This window comes from Fragaria vesca, linkage group LG3 (assembly GCF_000184155.1).
Source record: "Fragaria vesca subsp. vesca linkage group LG3, FraVesHawaii_1.0, whole genome shotgun sequence".
In the NCBI taxonomy this organism is placed as follows: Eukaryota; Viridiplantae; Streptophyta; class Magnoliopsida; order Rosales; family Rosaceae; genus Fragaria; species Fragaria vesca.
Genome location: NC_020493.1, coordinates 2,632,905 through 2,652,490, shown reverse-complemented (window position 1 = coordinate 2,652,490; position 19,586 = coordinate 2,632,905). Strand labels below are relative to the sequence as shown.

At 39.6% G+C, this 19,586-nt stretch overlaps 2 protein-coding genes across 2 annotated transcripts in view; both read right to left on the bottom strand.

The window, feature by feature from the left end:
* Positions 1-19,586, bottom strand: part of LOC101310880 — a 1,534,871-nt gene that overhangs the window by 1,095,349 nt on the left and 419,936 nt on the right. The window lies entirely within an intron of this gene.
* Positions 7,779-9,969, bottom strand: LOC101315211 (protease Do-like 5, chloroplastic-like). The gene is made up of 7 exons (XM_004293562.1): positions 9,853-9,969; positions 9,313-9,370; positions 9,086-9,175; positions 8,792-8,914; positions 8,619-8,706; positions 8,145-8,219; positions 7,779-7,973 (listed from the first exon to the last, which is right to left on the bottom strand). Exons 3-7 carry the CDS (start codon positions 9,167-9,169, stop codon positions 7,867-7,869), a joined length of 477 nt encoding a protein of 158 aa, XP_004293610.1. The 5' UTR covers positions 9,170-9,175; positions 9,313-9,370; positions 9,853-9,969; the 3' UTR covers positions 7,779-7,866.

Here is a 19,586-nt window from a genome sequence, read left to right as displayed (position 1 = left end):
TTGGCTGCCCTAGACGGGTCAAGGCGGCCGCTTAGCGTCCCTAGGCAGGTCAAGCCGGCCCTAGGAGGGTCTAGGAGGGTCATGGCGGCCCAAGGCGGGTTAAGGCAGCCCAAGGCGTGTTAAAGCTGGCCAAAGAGGGTCAAAGCGGGCCAAGGCGGGTCAAGGTGGGTCAAAGCGGCCCTAGACGTGTCAAGGTGGGCCAACGTGGGTCAAGGTACCCAAGACGGGCCAAGGTGGGTCAAGGCGGCCCCTTGGTGGCCCTGGGTGGGCCTAAAAGGGTCAAGGCATCCCTAGGTGGGTCTAGGAGGGCCAAGGCAGTCCCTTAGCTGGTCAAGACGGCCCTTTGCAGCCTTAGACGGGTGAATGCGGCCCCTTAGCGGCCCTAGGTAGGTTAAGGTTGCCCTATGAGGGTCTAGGAGGGTCAAGGCAGCCCCTTGGCCTTAGACGGGTGAACGCGGCCCCTTGGCAGCCCTACCAAGGCGGTCCTAGATGGGTTAAGACGGCCTTTTGGCAGCCTTAAGAGGGTCAAGATGGGCCTAGGAGGGTCAAGGCGGCCTTGGGCGGGTCTAGGAAGGTCAAGACAGCCCCCTTGGCGGGTCAAGATGGGCTAACTCGGCCCCTTGGAGGCTTTAGACAGGTGAACGTGGTCCCTTAATGGCCCTAGATGGGTGAAGGCGGCCTCTTAGTAGACTTAGATGGGTCAAAGAGGCGTAAGGCGGGTCAAGGCGGCTCAAGACGAGTCAAGGCAGCCCAAGGCGGGACAAGGTGGGTCAAGGCCAAGGAAGAAAAAATCGATATTTTCGGCGATATTTCGTCGAAAATATCGTTTTTTTCACTCACCGAATTTTTTTCTCACCCCAAAAATTTTGGTCCGAAACTATCGATATATCGCGAAATATTCGATTTCTGACCTATATTTCCGGAATATTCCAGAAAAGTCACTATGCTCATGGACTGCTGCACCCCACGTGTTCCACTCTGCACTGGTTGGTCTTCGTGTCCCACTCTGCAGTCTGCACTAGCTGGTCCCACTCTGCACTGGCTGGTCTTCGTGTCCCACTCTGCAGTCTGTACTGGCTTGTCTTGACCTTGAAAACTCGCTCCTCCTCGTCTCCATTCTCCAAACTAAAAACCAAATTATGCTGCCAACAGGTTTCGAACCTTGTTTGGCCTGATACAAGGTTAATGCCACAACCAACCTTGCTAAGCATCCAAGTTGTTCATGTTCGCATCTTTATGATATATATTTCTTTTTTACGAATCTGAAAGGTAAAATCTTATATAATTGTCTAACATACAACTAACTTATAACTATTTTTTACCTACACTTCTTAATCAGGGCCCTTCCAATGAGGGATCCCTTTTTTTGACATATATGAGGGATGGGGGATTACACCAACTTTTTGATCACAAAATCACATCTCCACCGTTCAATATGTAGTTATATATGAGTAGATCACTTCTGCAAATTTTTAGAAATTTTGGTGATCGTTAAGGCATTCAAAACTACGATTTTTAATTATAAGCATGAACGGTTCAGGTCTGGCAGATTTGGTTCGTTCATTGATTTAATCTTGTTCGACATCTTAACGATCACCAAATTGGCTGAAAATTTACAGAATTGATCTATATATAAGGACCAACAAACTGAACGGTAGAGATTCAAAAATATAATCGAAAAGTTGGTGTAATCTCTCATCCCTCATATATGTCAAAAAAAGGGATCCCTCATTGGAAGGGCCCTGCTTCTTAATTCCTATTTATAATTATCCATTTTTACCCATTTCATTATCCTCTACTTCTATTTTTCATTATTCTCTTCGTGAGTTATATCATTTAATGACTAGTCTTCACAATACACTGAATGCTCTACACAGAGAGACGATGAAGATAGTAAAATTTTATACCTCATAGGTCTTTTACATGGTTCTAAATTACTCATGTAATTCCATGTGAAATGTATCATATGTATATAAGACATGATGATCTAGACATAAAAAAAAGTAGTAGATGTTTAAATTAAACTTTGAAGAATTATCAACGGTTCAGTGGTTACTTTTTCCCCTTAAATTACTACAACTCCCTATACATCAATGTTTATTCAAGGTTTTCTTTTCAAATATAGTAGATAATATAAAAAACAAACATCTCTTAAAGTTTCATTTAAAATTTCCTTGTTTTTCTTCATATTTCCGTCAATTTTCTCAATTTTTTACTGCAATCGATATTTTCCCGAAATTTCCATCAAAATTTCCATATTTTGAAGAGTCAAAATTTCCGTAATCATCGAAATTTTCTTCCTTGGTCAAGGCGGCCCAAAGCAGGTCAAGGCGGGTCAAGGCAGCCCTATATGTGTCAAGGCGGTGCAAGGGGAGCCAAGGCGGGTCAAGACAGCCCAAAGTGGGTCAAGGCAGTCCTTTAGCGGGTCAAGACAGCCCAAAGTGGGTCAAAGCAGTCCCTTAACGGGTTAGTGGGTCAAGGCGGCCCCTTGGCTGCCCAAGACGTGTCAAGGCGGCCGTTTAGCGGCCTTAGGCAGGTCAAGCCGGTCCTAGGAAGGTCTGGGAGAGTCAAGGCAGCCTAAGGCGGGTCACAGCGGCCCTAGACGGGACAAGGCGGCCCATGAGGACCTAGGAGGGTTATGGCGGCCTAAGACGGGTCAAGGCGACGTAAGAGGACCTTGGAGGCTTGGGTTTTCGCAAAATGGTTAACTTTAATTTGACCTTACTAGCGAAATGATAAGACGTATTTGCACACGCATCAATTAACCCTGTCAACAAATCAATCGTAGTATAAAGTAAGCAGGGATCGTTCTAAACCGGGGATCCAACTACAGGGTAGATCCATCTAATCTAATATAAGTGCCGAAATAAGCATATAGGTTTAAAGGTTTGATGATTTTGGAATAAACAACATTAATAATAAATCCTAAATTACTTCTATACATATATACATATGATCAACCAACATTCATGCAAACTCAACCAAACAACCATGCAAGAATAAAGAAGACGATTTCTAATCTCATTTAAGTCTACACCGTGAGCAAATATACAACCTAAATTTGATATGCACATAAGTTCCTACGTGGTTCCTATGACATAGACCAACTTAGAATTAGACTACGGGTTTCATTCAACATCGCGACACAACAAGCTCGGCTACATGCTCTACTTATTGGTCACACACATAAACTAATCATGCAATTACGTATCACATAAAGAATTTGATGTGTTTAAGCACAAGTCCAAATCAAACATAGGTAGAAAATCGGTGAAAAACAAAGACAATGCAACTTATCAACTACGTGTATCAAAGTCGAACTTTAGATGATTAACACATGCAATATCAACTACTTGTATCAACTACACATGATAATGGAATATAGCACCGAAAATCTTAAAGTATTTAGACATAAAACTCACGGCATAAAACCTCAAATCATTGATTATAAATTGTAAACTTTAATTCATAACATGGCTCAAAAGTACTTCTATCTCATAGACAAGAATCGAAACATACTTAAGCAAATACCTAAAGCAAACAAAACAAGAACAAACACATAGCAATCCGAAAATAGAAGATGAAATACACTCTCAAAATATCCCTACTTGTTCTATTCTTCGAGTGCGCGGAGTCCTAGGCTACGTGCTTTGGACGAATGCTGAAGGTGGGATCGGATTGTGGTGTTTGGAGGTTGATGGAGTTTCGGCAAAGGCTTTGGTGTTATTTGCACGGGTTGATGATGATCTTCTGTCCTTGAAGTCGTGCTTTATATAGAGGAAAAACCCTAGAGAAGTCGGCCACAAAGCCTAAACCAAGTTGGTTTAGGATTCCTAGTTCTTCTCAATTTCGGCAGAATGACATCCGTCTGATGATTACGTCATAACTCCCTCTAGAAAATAGATATTGAGGTGATTCCAATTGATTTGGAAACTAGACTCCCGTAGCTTTCTATCCATATCTGGCACGTTTTCTGATTCATTGTGAGCTGTCCTGGAGAGTCCGTTGAAGTTGATAGACGTGCACAGGAATTCTCCCGATTTAATCTAGATTTTCAAGGCTTGGATATTCTTGAAATTCTGCCGAATTTAGATCTTTTTCTCCTTCATGGACTAGGTTTCGAGGAAAGATGGAATCTTGATCAAGACAGGAATCCTGAGTAAACAAGGGTTTCCAACACTTAGCACAATTTCAACACCAAATTATTCAAATCCGAAAATACTATGTATTCTAATACTAAAAACTATATATTTCTAAATTAAGCAATTATTCTACACTAAACACAAATATAAAGCTAAAACAACTAAATAGGAGTTAACAAAGGGTAAATAAAGGGTATAAACATATTAAGAACGTCACACTTTGTGCTCCTATCACGAAACAAGGTTGGAGGCTCATTCAACAGCCGGATTCGATTGTTGCAAAGCTTTTAAAGGCAAAATATGTCCCTCGTTGTTCATTCATGGAAGCATAGTTGAAGGGTGAAGTGTCTTATACGTGGAGGAGTATCTTGGCAGGAAGAGAGGTGTTGAAATTGGGGCTAAGGTACCAGGTTGGGGATGGAATGAATATTTTAATTTGGAACGATCCATGGGTGCCTCAACCTCATTCTTTTAAACCTTATTCCCCTATGATGGAGGGCACTGAAGACTACAAAGTTGGAGATTTAATTGATCAGGAAACTAAAAAATGGGAGGTAGAGTTCATGAGACATTTATTCACTGATGGAGAGATTAATCAAATTGCTAGCATTCCATTGAGTTGGAGAGGTGGAGAGGATTTGGCATTATGATAGAAGAGGGTTGTTTAGTGTACGTAGTGGTTACCATCTTTTCAACCACCATGCATGCATGAAGGACCAAGCTTCATCTTCTTCCAACGTAGTGGGAAAGGTGAGCAACAAGTATTGGTCAATGGTGTGGCAGGCCAGGGTTCCCCCAAAAATCAAATCTTTGGTGTGGCGTCTTTTGCACGATTATCTTCCAACAAGGGCTGAGCTCTTACGTCGCAAAGCCAACATTGAAGACTCGGCTTGTCTTTTCTGCATGAGTCAAGTAGAAATAGGTACACATGTTTTCAAAAATTGTCCCTCTATTTCTTGTTTCTGGTTGTTTGGATCACTAACTCTGCATGCAAGAGAGCACCCAGCAAAAACAGTAGTTGAATGGATCTTAGACATGTTGGATGTTTTGTCAGTGGAGATGAGGAATCATTTTTTTTGTGGGCTTGTGGGCTATATGGTCTAAGAGAAATGTTGTGGCAGAAGTCTCATTTCAAGCCCATGAATTTGATTCAATTGGGGTGGAAAATTTTTGGAGGATTATCAGAAATACTATCCCAAGGCAGTGAGGAAAAAGGCTAGGCCTCGTGTGAGGTGGGAATGCCCACCTAGTGGAAGGCTGAAAATAAATGTCGACGGAGCATTTTGCTCGGACAATGGATATGGGGGAATTGGAGTAGTAGTGAGGGATGATTTTGGCATGGGTATTGCTGCAGTAGTAAGGCCTTTTCTACATGCACACTCGGTTCTTAATATGGAAGCGGAGGCGTGTAGGGTTGGTCTTCTTCTTGGTATTCACCAAGGTTGGACGAACATTGACATTGAAAGCAACTTTACCATCCTTGTGGTTGCTCTTAAAAGTGAGGAGGAAGATCTCTCGGAGGTAAACCGAGTTATAAGTGATTGTAAAAGTTACTTTAGTGTTTTTCAGTCTATTAGGATTTGGCATATTTATCGGGAAGCAAATGGTGTTGCTAATAGACTTGCGCACCTTGCTAGTAATTGTTCTATTGATAATGTTTAGTTAGAGGAGACTCTTGACAGTATTCATGATGTTCTCTACGAGGATTATAGCTATTGTTTATTTGTAACGCGCGGTTTAGGTACTATGTCCCCCCCCCCCCCCTCGGGTACGTTAAAATTGATATTATTATAATAATGGGAACCGGCGGTAGGGATGAGCCTCCTAGTAAGTCTGGTACTAACCCTTTAAAAAAAAAAAAATACCAACCACCTCTTCTTCAATCAAAATGACCGCGGAAGCAGCTCAAGTAGTTCACTGACAACAATTAGGTGATTTTTTGTCACCACCTATGTGATTTTTCGTCACCACTTATGTGATTTTTCTTAACCACATGACTGACTTTTTGTAACTACCTGACTGATTTTTCATTAAAAGTATATGTCGCTCGACCAAATGATTCTGAAATGTTGATAAACTAACTAACAAAAATATTAATTATGACAAATGGACAAGGAAAATAGAGAAAAAGAGAGAACTTCAACTACAAAAGGTCCTATTGTAGTGAATTGGGGAAAAGAGGTGGGAGTGGGTACACTGGATTTCAATTAAGGTCACCATGAACATGGAACGAGAAGCAGCGGAATCACTAATTCAGGTGGCGGGCTCAGAAGGGTCGAACCCGAATAGCCCAGACGGGTCGGACCTAGCTTTCTCGGAGGCCGTGACCCGCGTCAAGAAGCTTATTTTCCGGCGAATGCTGGTTGGGATCAAAGACGGCCGCTTTTTCCTGGGGACCTTTCACTGCATCGACAAACAGGGTAACATCATTCTTCAGGACTCGGTGGAGTATCGGAGCACTCGCCGGAGCTCGACTTCTCCGACGGAGCAGCGCTGCCTCGGTCTCATTCTCATCCCTAGCTCTTGTCGTATCTCTTGCCATGTTGGGTGTTCCGTTGAAGAACAACTAAGTCTACTTTCAGTCTAGAATAGTTCCATGTTTGTGTTGCAAACTGAGTTGAAATTTGACTTCTTGTTTTGATGTTGGGGTTTTGGTTGTTATGCTTCCTAGGAATGTTACATTAATCTGCATAGCTTTAGGGTGTTGTTAACTTGTTGTGGAATTGCTTGTTCTTTTAGTTCTTGGTTTTGGTCAAGGGATAGTGTGCTTATAATGGGATGTTAGCCACCAAGGTTCTTTTTTCTGCTGTTTTTTATATATAGACAAATCTTTCCTCAGTGAAGTGTTGAACTTCTGATGTGTTTGCTAAAAAATATGGGTAAAAGTGGTCTAGTGAGGTTATGGAGGTTGGTTTTTGGGTTTGAACTTTGAAATGAATAAGAGTAGCCTTTGAGGAGAAGGGTGGTTAAAGGAGAAGCCAGTTGGTATTGGAAATGCATCTGGTTCGAAACTTCTTCCCTGTTTTGATTCCAAAAAGGAAATGTCACAGTGGTGAACCCTCCATTGTACTCGAATGTGAGAGCGCATTCAAGTTGACCATTTTAGATGGCAATTCATTTTGTTTGTAGTTTTCTAGCACACAAAGCCAAACTCTTAGGAGAAGGCTTCTCAGAGACAGGTTAAGATGTGTAATCAGTGTGAGATATTCAATTTTTGGATGTTGCTTTCATTCCTTGATCAGTGTGAGATATTCGATCTTTGGATGTTGCTTTCATTCCTTGATCAGCATGTTTGCCTTCTTCGGGACCTATGTTGTTAGCCTGCGGAAACTGCTTGGCAAAGGGAAAAATATGTCTATGAATTGCAGGGATGAAGTAAGGGAATGTGTTTGCTCAAACACATGGGTGATGAGTAAAAGTTGTCTAGTGATGTTATGGAGGTTGGTATTTGGGTTTGAAATGAAGGAGGAAGATGTTGGGATCCAAAGGAGGAGCCAATTCAAAACTCTCTCCCTGTTTTGATCCAAAAAGGAAATGTGACTGGTGAATTCAAAGGGGGCATTCAAATTGACCTTCGTAGACATCGAAACTATCTCCCTGTTCCGAACGAGAAACTGAAGTACATTGGTAAATTATCACAATAACGAAGAACCTGTTTCTCATTTAGAATTTGAGTTGCGTTCAATGAGACTCATACAACTTTTTCCACAAATGGATACATTGATCAGAACCTGTTACTATAAGGGGTTCCATATACAATAAGGTAAGGAACAGTTCGCACAACGGAGTCTATTGGTATTGCAAAGTTAACTCCAGATGATGTTCCTGACCCTGCAAAATAAAGAAAGTCAATATGAGCATGAAAGAGTTCAACTAAATACGTTGCCTCAAGATCTTGACAAGATCAAAATCCTTGGAAGCCCAGCTCTACCACTCAATTTCTCATTCTCTACCAGTCAGTTCTCTGAACCGCACACTACAAATGGAAGCTGCATACATTACCTTTGCGAGTGAAGGTTGATGTATTAACTCCAATAACACGACCATATGAATTGATCAATGGCCCGCCCGAATTCCCTGCAGAAATACACATTCACATACTTCCTTCAGAGGATGAATGAGCAATAGTGGAGACAATTCACAGCAGAACTCATTCATGAACAAAATTACTATCTACTCAGACTTTAAAAGGCTTTAGCTATATATGTTTTCAGAATGAGGAGACAGGTTTTTCACGAGTAGTATTTTAACACTAGTGCTATCCATCCCTACACCTGTGCATGAAACATAGCTTCCAGGTATCAGACTTACAAGTCTCCTTGGAACCTATCGAGTACCAACTATGGTTGCGTAACTAGAAGTTTGGAATGCTAATCAGATGAATCGAGAACACATGATTTGTGCTTACGCAACACAAAGGTTTTTTGGGAGATCAGAGACAACAATAAGTTTCTGAAAGCTCAAGTTGAAAAGTACCAGCATTAATAGCAGCATCAGTTTGAATAGCTCCTTTAATCGCTTTTCCATCTGGTGAGGGTATCTCTCTGCCTAATCCACTGACCACCTGAAGTATTCAAAAGGATCATATAATCGTCAGATACTGTATAATCTAAAGTAACTGCACAACAGTCGTATTGTGAAAAAGTTACCCCGGTTGTTAGTGTGTTCTCATATCCATATGGATTTCCAATGGCGAAGCACGTCTGACCCACACGCAAGTCACTTGATGTACCAAGAACAACAGGTTTTAGCTCATGTCCTTCAATATCAACCTGCAGAGGATATTAGGCTAAGCATTTCCAACACTCAAGCATGGTGCATTATTAATTTGAGTGTTTCTATTCTCTATGCAAGTTGTTCAACAATAATGTAGCTTAAAGTTTCATTTCCATAAGAGCCAAAAAGGGCCTCAGGAGAGTACTTAGAATGGTAGGGTTTGCTACCTTTAGAACAGCCAGATCACGAGATGCATCTAAACCAACAATTTTGCCTTCACTGCTAAAACCATTGCCCCTTGCATCAACCATATAAACCTACGAGCAACAAAGAACTTTGAAAGTCAAACAAATAGCTGGTATACAGACGAAAAGTATCACTATTAGTCGGACCAATTACTGATGATATAATTTGAAAAAAGTTCATAGCTAGAATTAAAGGACAAAAACCTTACAACGCTGTAATCCGGTTTGATCTGTAGCCAATCTAGATATTACATGGTAATTTGTGACCTGAACAGACAACGGATTGGCCGCTTTAGTACTAGGAAAGTAGAAGATCATGACAATGTACGTACTTATCTGGAAGAGGGTGCATCTAACAAGATATTTCAAACTTAGAGCAGAATTCGTTACACAACCATAAAAGAATGCAGATGCAAGTGTATGTAAAAACTACTAAACCATTGTGGTAACTGGTAAGTACAGCACAGATGTAAATGATTTCTTTTCAAAGTGAAATTGTCAAATGCACATACAGACAGTGTGACTAGAGCAACCAGATTTCCTGATCATATTAGAAAATCTGATATCTGTTAATTCACAGATCAATCGCCATATAATGTGGTCAGCTAGAGTTATGGTCCTTAAAGCATGACTACAAGCATTATAATGCTAACTGAGGCAAGTAGATTTCCCTTTTAGGAAACCTTGAATAGCCTGTAAAGATTAAGTAGATGACAGCGTACATGGAAAAGATCAAGGCATTTGCTTACAATGTGACCAAACTTATCCCAAATGAAGCCTGAACCTGTTCCTTCAACTTTAGTATTATCATCCTCACTTTGCGAGACAGCGTTAGGAGAACCTTTGAGGCTTTTGTCTATCTCAATGTCTTTAATGAAAACGACTGATGGAGAAGTTTCCTGCAAAGAAAGTACATTGGTGAAAAGTGAACTAAATTACATGAGCAATTTATGCACCTATAAGGCTAGGAACCGAATATAGATTTACCTACTGAAAGCAATTTTGAGAAACTTCATAGAGAAGTATTTTGGTTTTCGTTCCCAAAGTATCTGTCAGTAAAGTTTCCACTTTCCAGTGTGCATTCACAGATTATGAATCAGATATTTGTGACATTATCATAACAAAATTATGTTAGCAGCAAACTGATCAATCAAAGAAGATACAATAACAACCCCAGCGATTTGAGCTACAAATTCTTTGGGATTTTAAACCGATTACCAACTGATCATACACATCTATACCTCCCAAGTCCAAATTCCAAATAGGAAGTCTCACCAATCAAGTTCTTTTCTTTCTTCAACTAACACAACTCACAGCCAAAAGGGTCAAAGAAACAAGCTCATTTAACAACAATCTGGCTAAACTCAGACAGCATTATGCCATTATTCAATTGGTTTTGGGTTTCCATCAAATTAGCAAATAGAAGAAAATAAAGATATTGCATTTAGAGTGGTACCTGGAAGAGATTCATAGCACGGTCTTCTTCCTGCTGAAGGTCATCTTGTAGCTGCTGCTGAGCAATTGCTGAAGGTTGTGATGAAATGGGGTTATAGAAATGGAGCAAGGAAGCCACCACAGCAGTTGGGCCAAGCAGTAGGGATCTTCGTTTTGTGAGAAGGGTCTTCTGGGAAGGACCTGAAGAAGAAGAGGTTGTTGGTATTGGTGGAGGGAGCTTGATTTGGGTAAGAGAACCAAACACAACCATTGTTCCTTTCCCGGGTGTTTTAACTGATTTTTGACCTTTTGTTGTTGCTTCTTATTGTGGATAAACTGATAAATTAGGCTTACAATATGTGTGCTTCAAAACAAAAGGTTGTTACTTGTGACTTTGTGAGTCTTTCCGTTTGATTTTTTGTTTTTTTGTTTTTTTTTGTTTTTAAGGAGAAAAAGAATTACAACGAAGAGCTTCTTAGACAACCAATACAAGAACAATCCATAAGAAAAGTCATCTGAGCTTGGGGAGGAATCCCATCAATCCAACACATCGGTGAGGAGAGAGAGTGACCAACCGAAGCAAGAGCATCCGCAAGAAAGTTTGCCTCTCTGTAAGTATGAGAGAAGGTGATGTTGACAAACGAATCGGCAAGAGCTATAACATCTCGGATCAGGGACTTGAGTTTCCAAGGAATAGCACAAGTCCCTTTGACATAGTTGATGATAAGGGAAGAGTCTCCTTCTACTTCAATTTGGGTACAGTTGCATCTTTTAGCAACAATGAGCCCTTCTTTTAAAGCTATGCATTCAGCCAACGAAACAGAAAAATTGTGAAGTTTCCGCGCACCAAACACAATGGGAGAGCCAACAGAGTCTCTGATGATGAACCCAGCCACAACAGATGAATTTGATCCTTTTTGTTATTATCATTGTTTGAAGTAATCTTTAGGAACTTAACACAAGATGATCATGTGAACTAGTCAACTGAATATAGAGAGTTTGTTCATTGGTTTTACATTGTTGGGCTTATTGGCCTGAATTTTGTTGTGTACGTTCACAAAGAGGACTTTATTATATATATTTATTTAGGTCATACTTCTTTTTTTCTTAAATTTTGAGGAATATGGATCCTTTGTTTTGGATGTAATTGTACGAGATGGGTGTGCTAGAGATATGCTTAGTAGCGAATAATGACGACTCTTTAGGGTCGGGTCATCATGTAATACTTGCTGAATTGTGTGATAGATGATATTTTTAACTCAAAAACATCCCTTTAAGCTTTATTGATCTACAAAGGCCTAACTATTAAGTCGTTTTGGCTGCTGTAGTGTCGATCATGCATCTTAAGGAAACAACTCAAATAAGTAGTAATAGCAATCTAAATTTTGTGCTAATTAAGTTGACTTGTATGTTTTCTCCCAAGTGCATGTACACATAGTCACATATGAGTCACCATTCCGGTAGATAGTTGATGAAGCTCGATCAATTTCCTTTATCTCTCTACTTTGATTATGAAAGCTCGAGCTGGCTTGATTTATATATTTTTCATATGATAATGAAGAACCAAGTTAACCTAGATAGAGAAGACTGCTTATGCAAAACGTGTACGATCCTTGTTTTGTCTTGTGAATCAATCTATATTCTATAATCTATACATAGACAATATGTCCTGAAACTTCTTTTGATTTGTGGTTGTGTCTGGTTTCCCTAATTAGCTGGCCCTAATCATTAACTTGAAAACTACGTATAGAAGCTAACGTGGCTTTTTTAGACCACTCGAAGTCCTTATGAAATTAATCAAATTATGTTATACTAATCATACCCAAGTTCTCCACCACTCAATCCTAAAATCACACACAAACATATATGAATATATGATTCATTATCAATTGCATGCAGTGCATAGTGCATGTAATGCTATCTTATATATATGTAGCCCTTTGGCATGGATTCTTGTATTTGAAATAGTTAAGTAGCTAACATTAATAGGAAGTAATTATTTCTTGAAGAACAACAGCTTATATGAAACGAATAGGAAAAATAGAGAAAAACCTGAAAACTTTCAGATGAAAAGATAATATATGATCATTAATCTAACTGTAAACAGAATAACAAAGCTTATATCGACATATCTATTACAATTATTCAATACATTATTGGGAAAGAAACATAGCAAAACTTTCTGCGATAAAGAAATAGCTAGGCAGCTAAAACTTTTGGAAGAATAAGACCCTCGATTCTCTTTCGATCTCATCTTTCTCAGGTTGTTGTCAATCCTGTGCTTAGTGTACACAGAATGACAAACCGGCTGGAAGTGCGAACAACGTTACTCTCTAGAACTTTATACATGATGGTAGGTTAGTCTGGGCATTCTGTCTGCAACTGATTGATGCCTAATTTGTTCATTAAACCTTTGGATAAACTCTTCAAATCTTCTGTTCACTTCTTCATTTGACATGGTTGAAAATTCATTAGCTTCTTCCGGAGTACTGGCTTGAGTTTCTTCATGCTTCTCCATTGTCTCCGACCTCCTTATATCATTGCTCTTGCATTCGTCTTTCACCACTCTTCTCACCTCCTCCGACTTACTTCGCTTGTAAGTTTTTGCTTGAACATTCTTTTTCTTACGACCTTTTGACTGAACGTGGACTATGCTCTTTTCTCGGACATCAATTTCATCAACACTAGGAAGTCTAGGCTTTTCGTCATGCTCGTCTTTAAGCACAGTTGGCCTGTTTTCTGGGTTTTCTATTTTTTGATGTGCAACAGGGTGATCAATGATGGTTTCTATTTCACGAGGAGGTTCCGAAACGAATGAGGAAGTAGTCTGAGCTTGCTGCCTATGCATCATGTACTCTTCTTGGTAAGTAATTTGGTCGTGCTTGTCTTTGGAAGAAGAGTAGTCTGCTGCAATGATAAGAATCAGGGTGTTGGATATAGCAAACCAGAACTTGGTGTTGTAGAAGAGATCAATGGAAGGAGAGAGGTTGAAAATATAGAAGATGGCAGTGTAAATGAGTATAGAGAAGAAGAATGCAATCGTGGGTCTTGCACTAGATTTGTAGGGTTTTTGAGGATAATGTTCTTCAAATTTGTAGCCTCTCGTCGAACCAATCACTCGAGTTGGTGGTGTTTTGGCCATGTTTATGGAGAGAAAGGATGAGTGGGGCTTAGTGATGAAAAGTTTAGTTGGTAGAGAAGTTCCAAACCAAGGGGCTTTAATACTTGTGATTAGGGTTATATATATAGGTGAATCACTTGAATCACACACACATGTGACATGTATATGTATGTATGTATGATTGGAGATCTTTTGTTGCGTTTTTTATCTGTTACTCGATTTCTCCAACCTTTGAAAACGAAGTCCCGAATTCTCTGAAAGTCTGAATAAGTGACAAACTAAGTTGGTGGGCTGTTTACTTCCTCCATCATGGCGTAGAGGTGGGTTTAAGTTGGTGAATGGTGAATGATTGCTCAAATTAAAGTTCAGTAAAATTAGTGTTACAGCTCGAGGTGCCCTTCTTTTAACAAAGTTCAGTAAAACTATTATATGCTAATTATGTATGCCATTTTTATGAGGAATGATATACAAAAATGTGGTACATACATGGAAGCCATCATATTCGGATTACTTGGATGAAGTTATCCGAAATCTCTAAGCCATGAGATAGCTAGCCGCAATGACTGATAACGATTTTACTCTTAACTAATAGTGTTGTTTTGCTGTCATATACACCTCACCAGCCAGACTGCCAAGTAATTTATTTGATTACCGATTAACTAAGCATATCAGTAAAGCCACGTCCCAAGAGATAGCATGCCAATGATTAAGAAGCCTAATCATCTTCAATATATATGATCCAGATCTTGACAATTTGACATAATGCAATTGCTAGCATAAACTGCATAGTCTGTGTAGAAACCCAAATGATTAGAGATGGCTAATGTCCCTGTAGAATTTTGTTGAATAATGAATCAGATATGCATAACAGACTTTTCAGTTTTCATATACATCTACATTTCAGCTTTCTATCGCAAATAATATGGCTGGTCTCTGTAACTTGCTTTTATTTTATTAAACACTTGAGGAACACATTAAACTGATTAGACCAGCTGGGTGTCATTTGTTGATTGCTAGCTTGCTTCAGTATCTTTCTTGCGTAACCATGATATCATGGATGAGCAAAATTGGATTATCCCAGTATTCAACGCACAACAGAATTTAGAATATGTAGTAGCGAGAGGAACACTACTCCAAAGACATCAAATCAAGAACGAGTTTCATGCTTGTTTTTGATTAATAGTTATGCTACTTTGATCACAAAAACGACTGATCGATTTGTACGTGGTGCATCTCTAAAAAAATTTGATAAGGGGCAGGCGGTGGCCGGATTCCCGGTTGTAGCGGTTTCTTTCCAGATAAAGTGAGTGTTATGTCACTTAACAGATTATTACAGAAAAACTGATATCACTTAATCTTTATCAGTAAATTTTAAAAAAAAAATTGTGGTGCATCTTTTTTATTTTAATCACTAACTCGATCTTACATATGTAGTTTCTATTTCCTAATTTCTATCTCGCGTAGTTTAGTTCTTACACTTTTGATCTTATATTACGTTAATGGATCTCCAAGGAGAAAATTAAAGAGAAGCCATGCATGCAATTAGAGAAACAAATAGACTTGGTTGAGGTTAAAACTATAGCAAGATCAGCCCATAGTTTCATCGATGACAAAATGATGGATCGGAGTAAACTGTTACTGAAAGTTTCAGTCTTAAATTTTACAATGATTAATTGATGATTGATCCATCTAGCAATGCCAGTGAGACGATATACGAAGAGCTAGCTAGAGCTTTGAAATTTTAAGAAACTGATAGTGATGGAGTTGTGTAATGTATACCAAATCATCTGAGAATGATCGATTTAATCGATTTTCTTTTCTTTTTTCGTCTCTTTCCAGCAATGGAAGTTGGTGATATGTAGGGATCGAATAAGTCAATTTAACATCTTAATTCCAGGTGCAGCACAGAATTTTTGTCATCGCAGGTCATCATTGTATGATTTGTATCATTTTGATCTCTATGAATAATATTCTTAATTTAACGATCTCAATTAGTCCGATATAAACTACAGCAGGGCAACAAAATTTGACCAGAAATGAATGATTGAAGAATATAATCTTGACCAGGTTATGTATAAGACTACAAAACTGCACAGAAAATCTGGGTTTAACTGTTTAAGTAAACCGTAGGTATTACTTAGTCTTTAATCTTGGTATATATCCGACCCCGATTCCCATGTACCCGCAACATTTCACGCGCGCAAACCGAGGGTTCAACTCTAGCTACAAGTCTATAACCAATTGTCAATCAATAACTACATGCATTAGGTTTAGGTTCCTTATCAAAATTATGATATGCAGCTCATGGGTGGGTACGTAGGGTAGCTACTAGCTAGATCACGACGTTTAACTCATCACTGACCACTTCTGCATTCATAGAACTTATTTCAAAACTAGGAGAGACATAGAACGCTGGTGATGGAGCTTCTGCTTCTGAATGTGAAGATTGAAATTAAGAGTGAAAGCTTGGTAAGTAGCTAATGACGATGAGCTACGTAATGTGAAGCTTGAAAGAGTGAAAGCTTGGTAAGTAGCTGATGACGATGAGCTACGTACAGCTTGATGGTGGCTCTCTCCATGCATGATGAGTTTTGGACCCTCTTCTTTCTGTGTCTGGTTTTGCTCCATTTGGTTTTCCAGCCAATTCAAAAGCCTATGTGAAGATTGGGAATAGGTAATTAGTGTATAAAACTATCTAAGTGGATGGATAATTTATTTGTCATTCGTATGTCAGACGCATAATTAGTGTTCAATTGAAAGAGAAAAGACAGTAATCTAACTAAAACATATAGACCAAAATTTAGGTATAAAATGTAGCTAAAGATGAAGTACTGTAAATGATAAACACTATTTTTGAAGATCATGAGCTAGTTTTCAAAATTTATCCACTAATGGGGTAATGGTTTTGAATCCTGTTGGGAATCTGGGTTCACTTTAATCATATCTAGTTCTCGTTGGGACAGTTGTGGATTAATGAAATTTGTTAAGATTGTTCATTAAATCTTGAAATTTGTGGATTGATGGATGGATGTATTGACTTGAATTCAAAGGTATCTTTCAATTTTTCTTGTTCAGATAACACTCAACACTGGCTAATGATGTCTCATCAAATGATCAGAATCTTTCCTAAAATGACAAGACTTGTACAACTCACTGATCGATTCCCACGCTTTGGACATTCCCAAGAGAAAGAGGAGAAAACGACAATGGTGCATCTGGTAAAGCATGGCTGTCGGCTTCATACTCAGATTCTGAGATATGAAGTCCCATCACATTTACTATGACAAGCCTCCTTTGAAAAAACCCATCATGGCTCTTCTGACGTCTTCTTCTTCTATTTCTAGTAACTGTTGCTGTTTAAGCATCGCGGTTTTCCATGCCAAACTAACACTGTCATGCTCAGACTTGCCTAATGTGACAATGTGGTAGCCAAAGGCGACAACTTTTTGATTTCTTGCAGCCTTTGCTTCTGTCACTAAGATCCCCAGTTTGAATCGATGTGATCGTTTCTGTCATCAATGGCATTTATACTTGAATTGGGCACAGCTAAAACCTTTAACTCACTCTTCGAACTTTTGGATACCCAGTTTTTCACTTGTGGGTTTTGCTGTGTTTATTGGTATCTTTGTGAGTTTGTTCTCATGGCCTTTTCTTCTTCTGTGTGTCTTTTCCTTGTTGGGTTTCTTCTTTTTGCAGGCAAGGGGTTTGCTGAAATGCCTATCTCAGATGATGAGGTTCCATCAGAGATGGAAAAGGAGGAGCTTCTGGGGATTTTTGAGGTAATGGGTGCCCTTCTTGAGGACTCTGATTGGGCTCTAGAGCACCCACAACCATGTACTGAGACTCCATGGCCTGGTGTTGAATGTGAGATTGGGGATGAAGACCCTCCAATGTTTCATGTCACAAAGATACATATTGGCCCTGATATTCTCACCCCTCCCTGCAAATCCTCTGCTTCTTTATCAGAGTCCCTTCTCAAATTACCTTACTTACAAACCCTTTCAATATTTAGTTGCTTTACAACATCACAAGTCACTCTTTCTCCAAAGCTCTTTGGTGCATTGTCTTCCTTGGAACACCTAACCCTTGTGTCCAATCCAACTCTCTCAGGTGAAATTCCCTCAAGTTTGTCCCAAATTTCTAGCTTAAGGATACTGAGTTTGTCACAGAACAATTTACAAGGAAAAGTCCCTAGCAAGATTGGTAGTTTGGTCAGCTTAGAGCAACTTGACTTGAGTTACAACAACTTGAGTGGTCAAATACCAGAAGAAATTGGAGGGTTGGAGAGTTTGACCATTTTGGATTTAAGCCGGAATGTTCTTGAAGGTCAGGTACCCTCCTCTATTGGTCAGCTTAAACTCCTCCAAAAGATTGATTTCAGCTCAAACGGACTTAGAGGTATGTTGCCTCCAGATATAGGGACGCTCAACAAGTTGGTCTTGCTTGATCTAAGTCACAACTTAATCAATGGGCCAATCCCTGAGACCCTTTCAGGGATGCAGCATTTAGAGTACATGGTAGCTGATAGCAACCCAATCAATACAGAAGTTCCTAACTTTGTTGGGAAGCTCATGAACCTCAAAACACTGAGCTTTTCAGAATGTGGATTGATAGGGCCATTACCCAACTTCCTCTCTTCCTTGAAGAATCTTACTGCTCTTTCTTTAGATAACAATAGCCTCACTGGGACTGTTCCTCCAAATTTGGAGACCCTTCCAAGTCTGGATTTGCTGAATTTGAGCAACAATCAACTAAGTGGTGAGCTGACACTTTCAGAAGATTTCATTGAGAGGCTTGGGAAGAGGTTGGTGCTAAGAGGAAACAATGGGTTATGTACAAGCAATCCACTTTACAAGAAGGAGAACATTTCTGGCTATGTGATAGCTCCTTTGTGTTTGAATACAAGAGGGCTGGGAGATCAAAACCCGGAGTCTGTGAGAATGAAGCCATTGGATCAAAACCCTGTTCAGGAAAATTCATCTGCAGGTTCTTCATGGTCAAATGTGAAACTGAATTCATTTGGTTTTGTTATTTGTTGCTTGAGTCTGTTATTGTAATACACTTTCCTAATCTCAATGGCAATTTGATGAACTTATTTTCATTTGCTTCTACTGTGACACACTACATGATCTGCTTTGTTGCTAATTTTAACAGAGTTCATAAGTTCTGTATGTTCTATTTCTAACAGGAGTTCAGCCTTTCAGTCTCAGATTTAGCTTTTAATGAACTTTTGGTGTTTATTAACACTCAACAGCTGAGTCTTAATCTCAGTTCTTATCAATGTGTGTTGTCCATCCGTTTTCTTATTCTCTCATTCTTAATGGAAAAACATAAAATCAAATCAAATAGGTTTTGTTATTTTATGATATGTGGACAGTATCTAATTACTTATGCTCTGTTCAAGAGGTGTGACTAATTTATACCTTAAACTTACAGAGCCTATTCAGCGCACCCGGGTGCGCCGTGCACCCGGATGCCAAACAGCGCGTGCAAACAACGCGATGTTAAGTCGGCTGGTCCTCGTTTTAGTTGTTTCTCATCCTTTCTCCTCTCTCTCTCTCTGTCATGAATCATGATCTCATGATACTCATCTTCCTCTCTCTCGTCGTCCTTGTGGCTGAGACCTCATTCTGAATCCGTAAACAAGTTCAAAATCAGGACATGAAGGAGAGGCTGTGCTTGGAGGTGGAGCGGCTGGGGCTCAAGATGGTGAGGCTTGGAAGCCATAGCGGTGGTGCCTAATTCATGGGTCGGCCAATTCTGTTGCTCCTCCGGTTTCCTACACCATAACAAGTCCCTCAAAGGATCTGTCTGGAATACACTGGGAGTAATCGAGCCGAAGGGGCTTAGACAGCGCGCTGCCGACGTGGGAGACTGTAAACCACATGTCGGAGCAGTCAATCTTTCCGTCTGTTGACCGTGAAATGT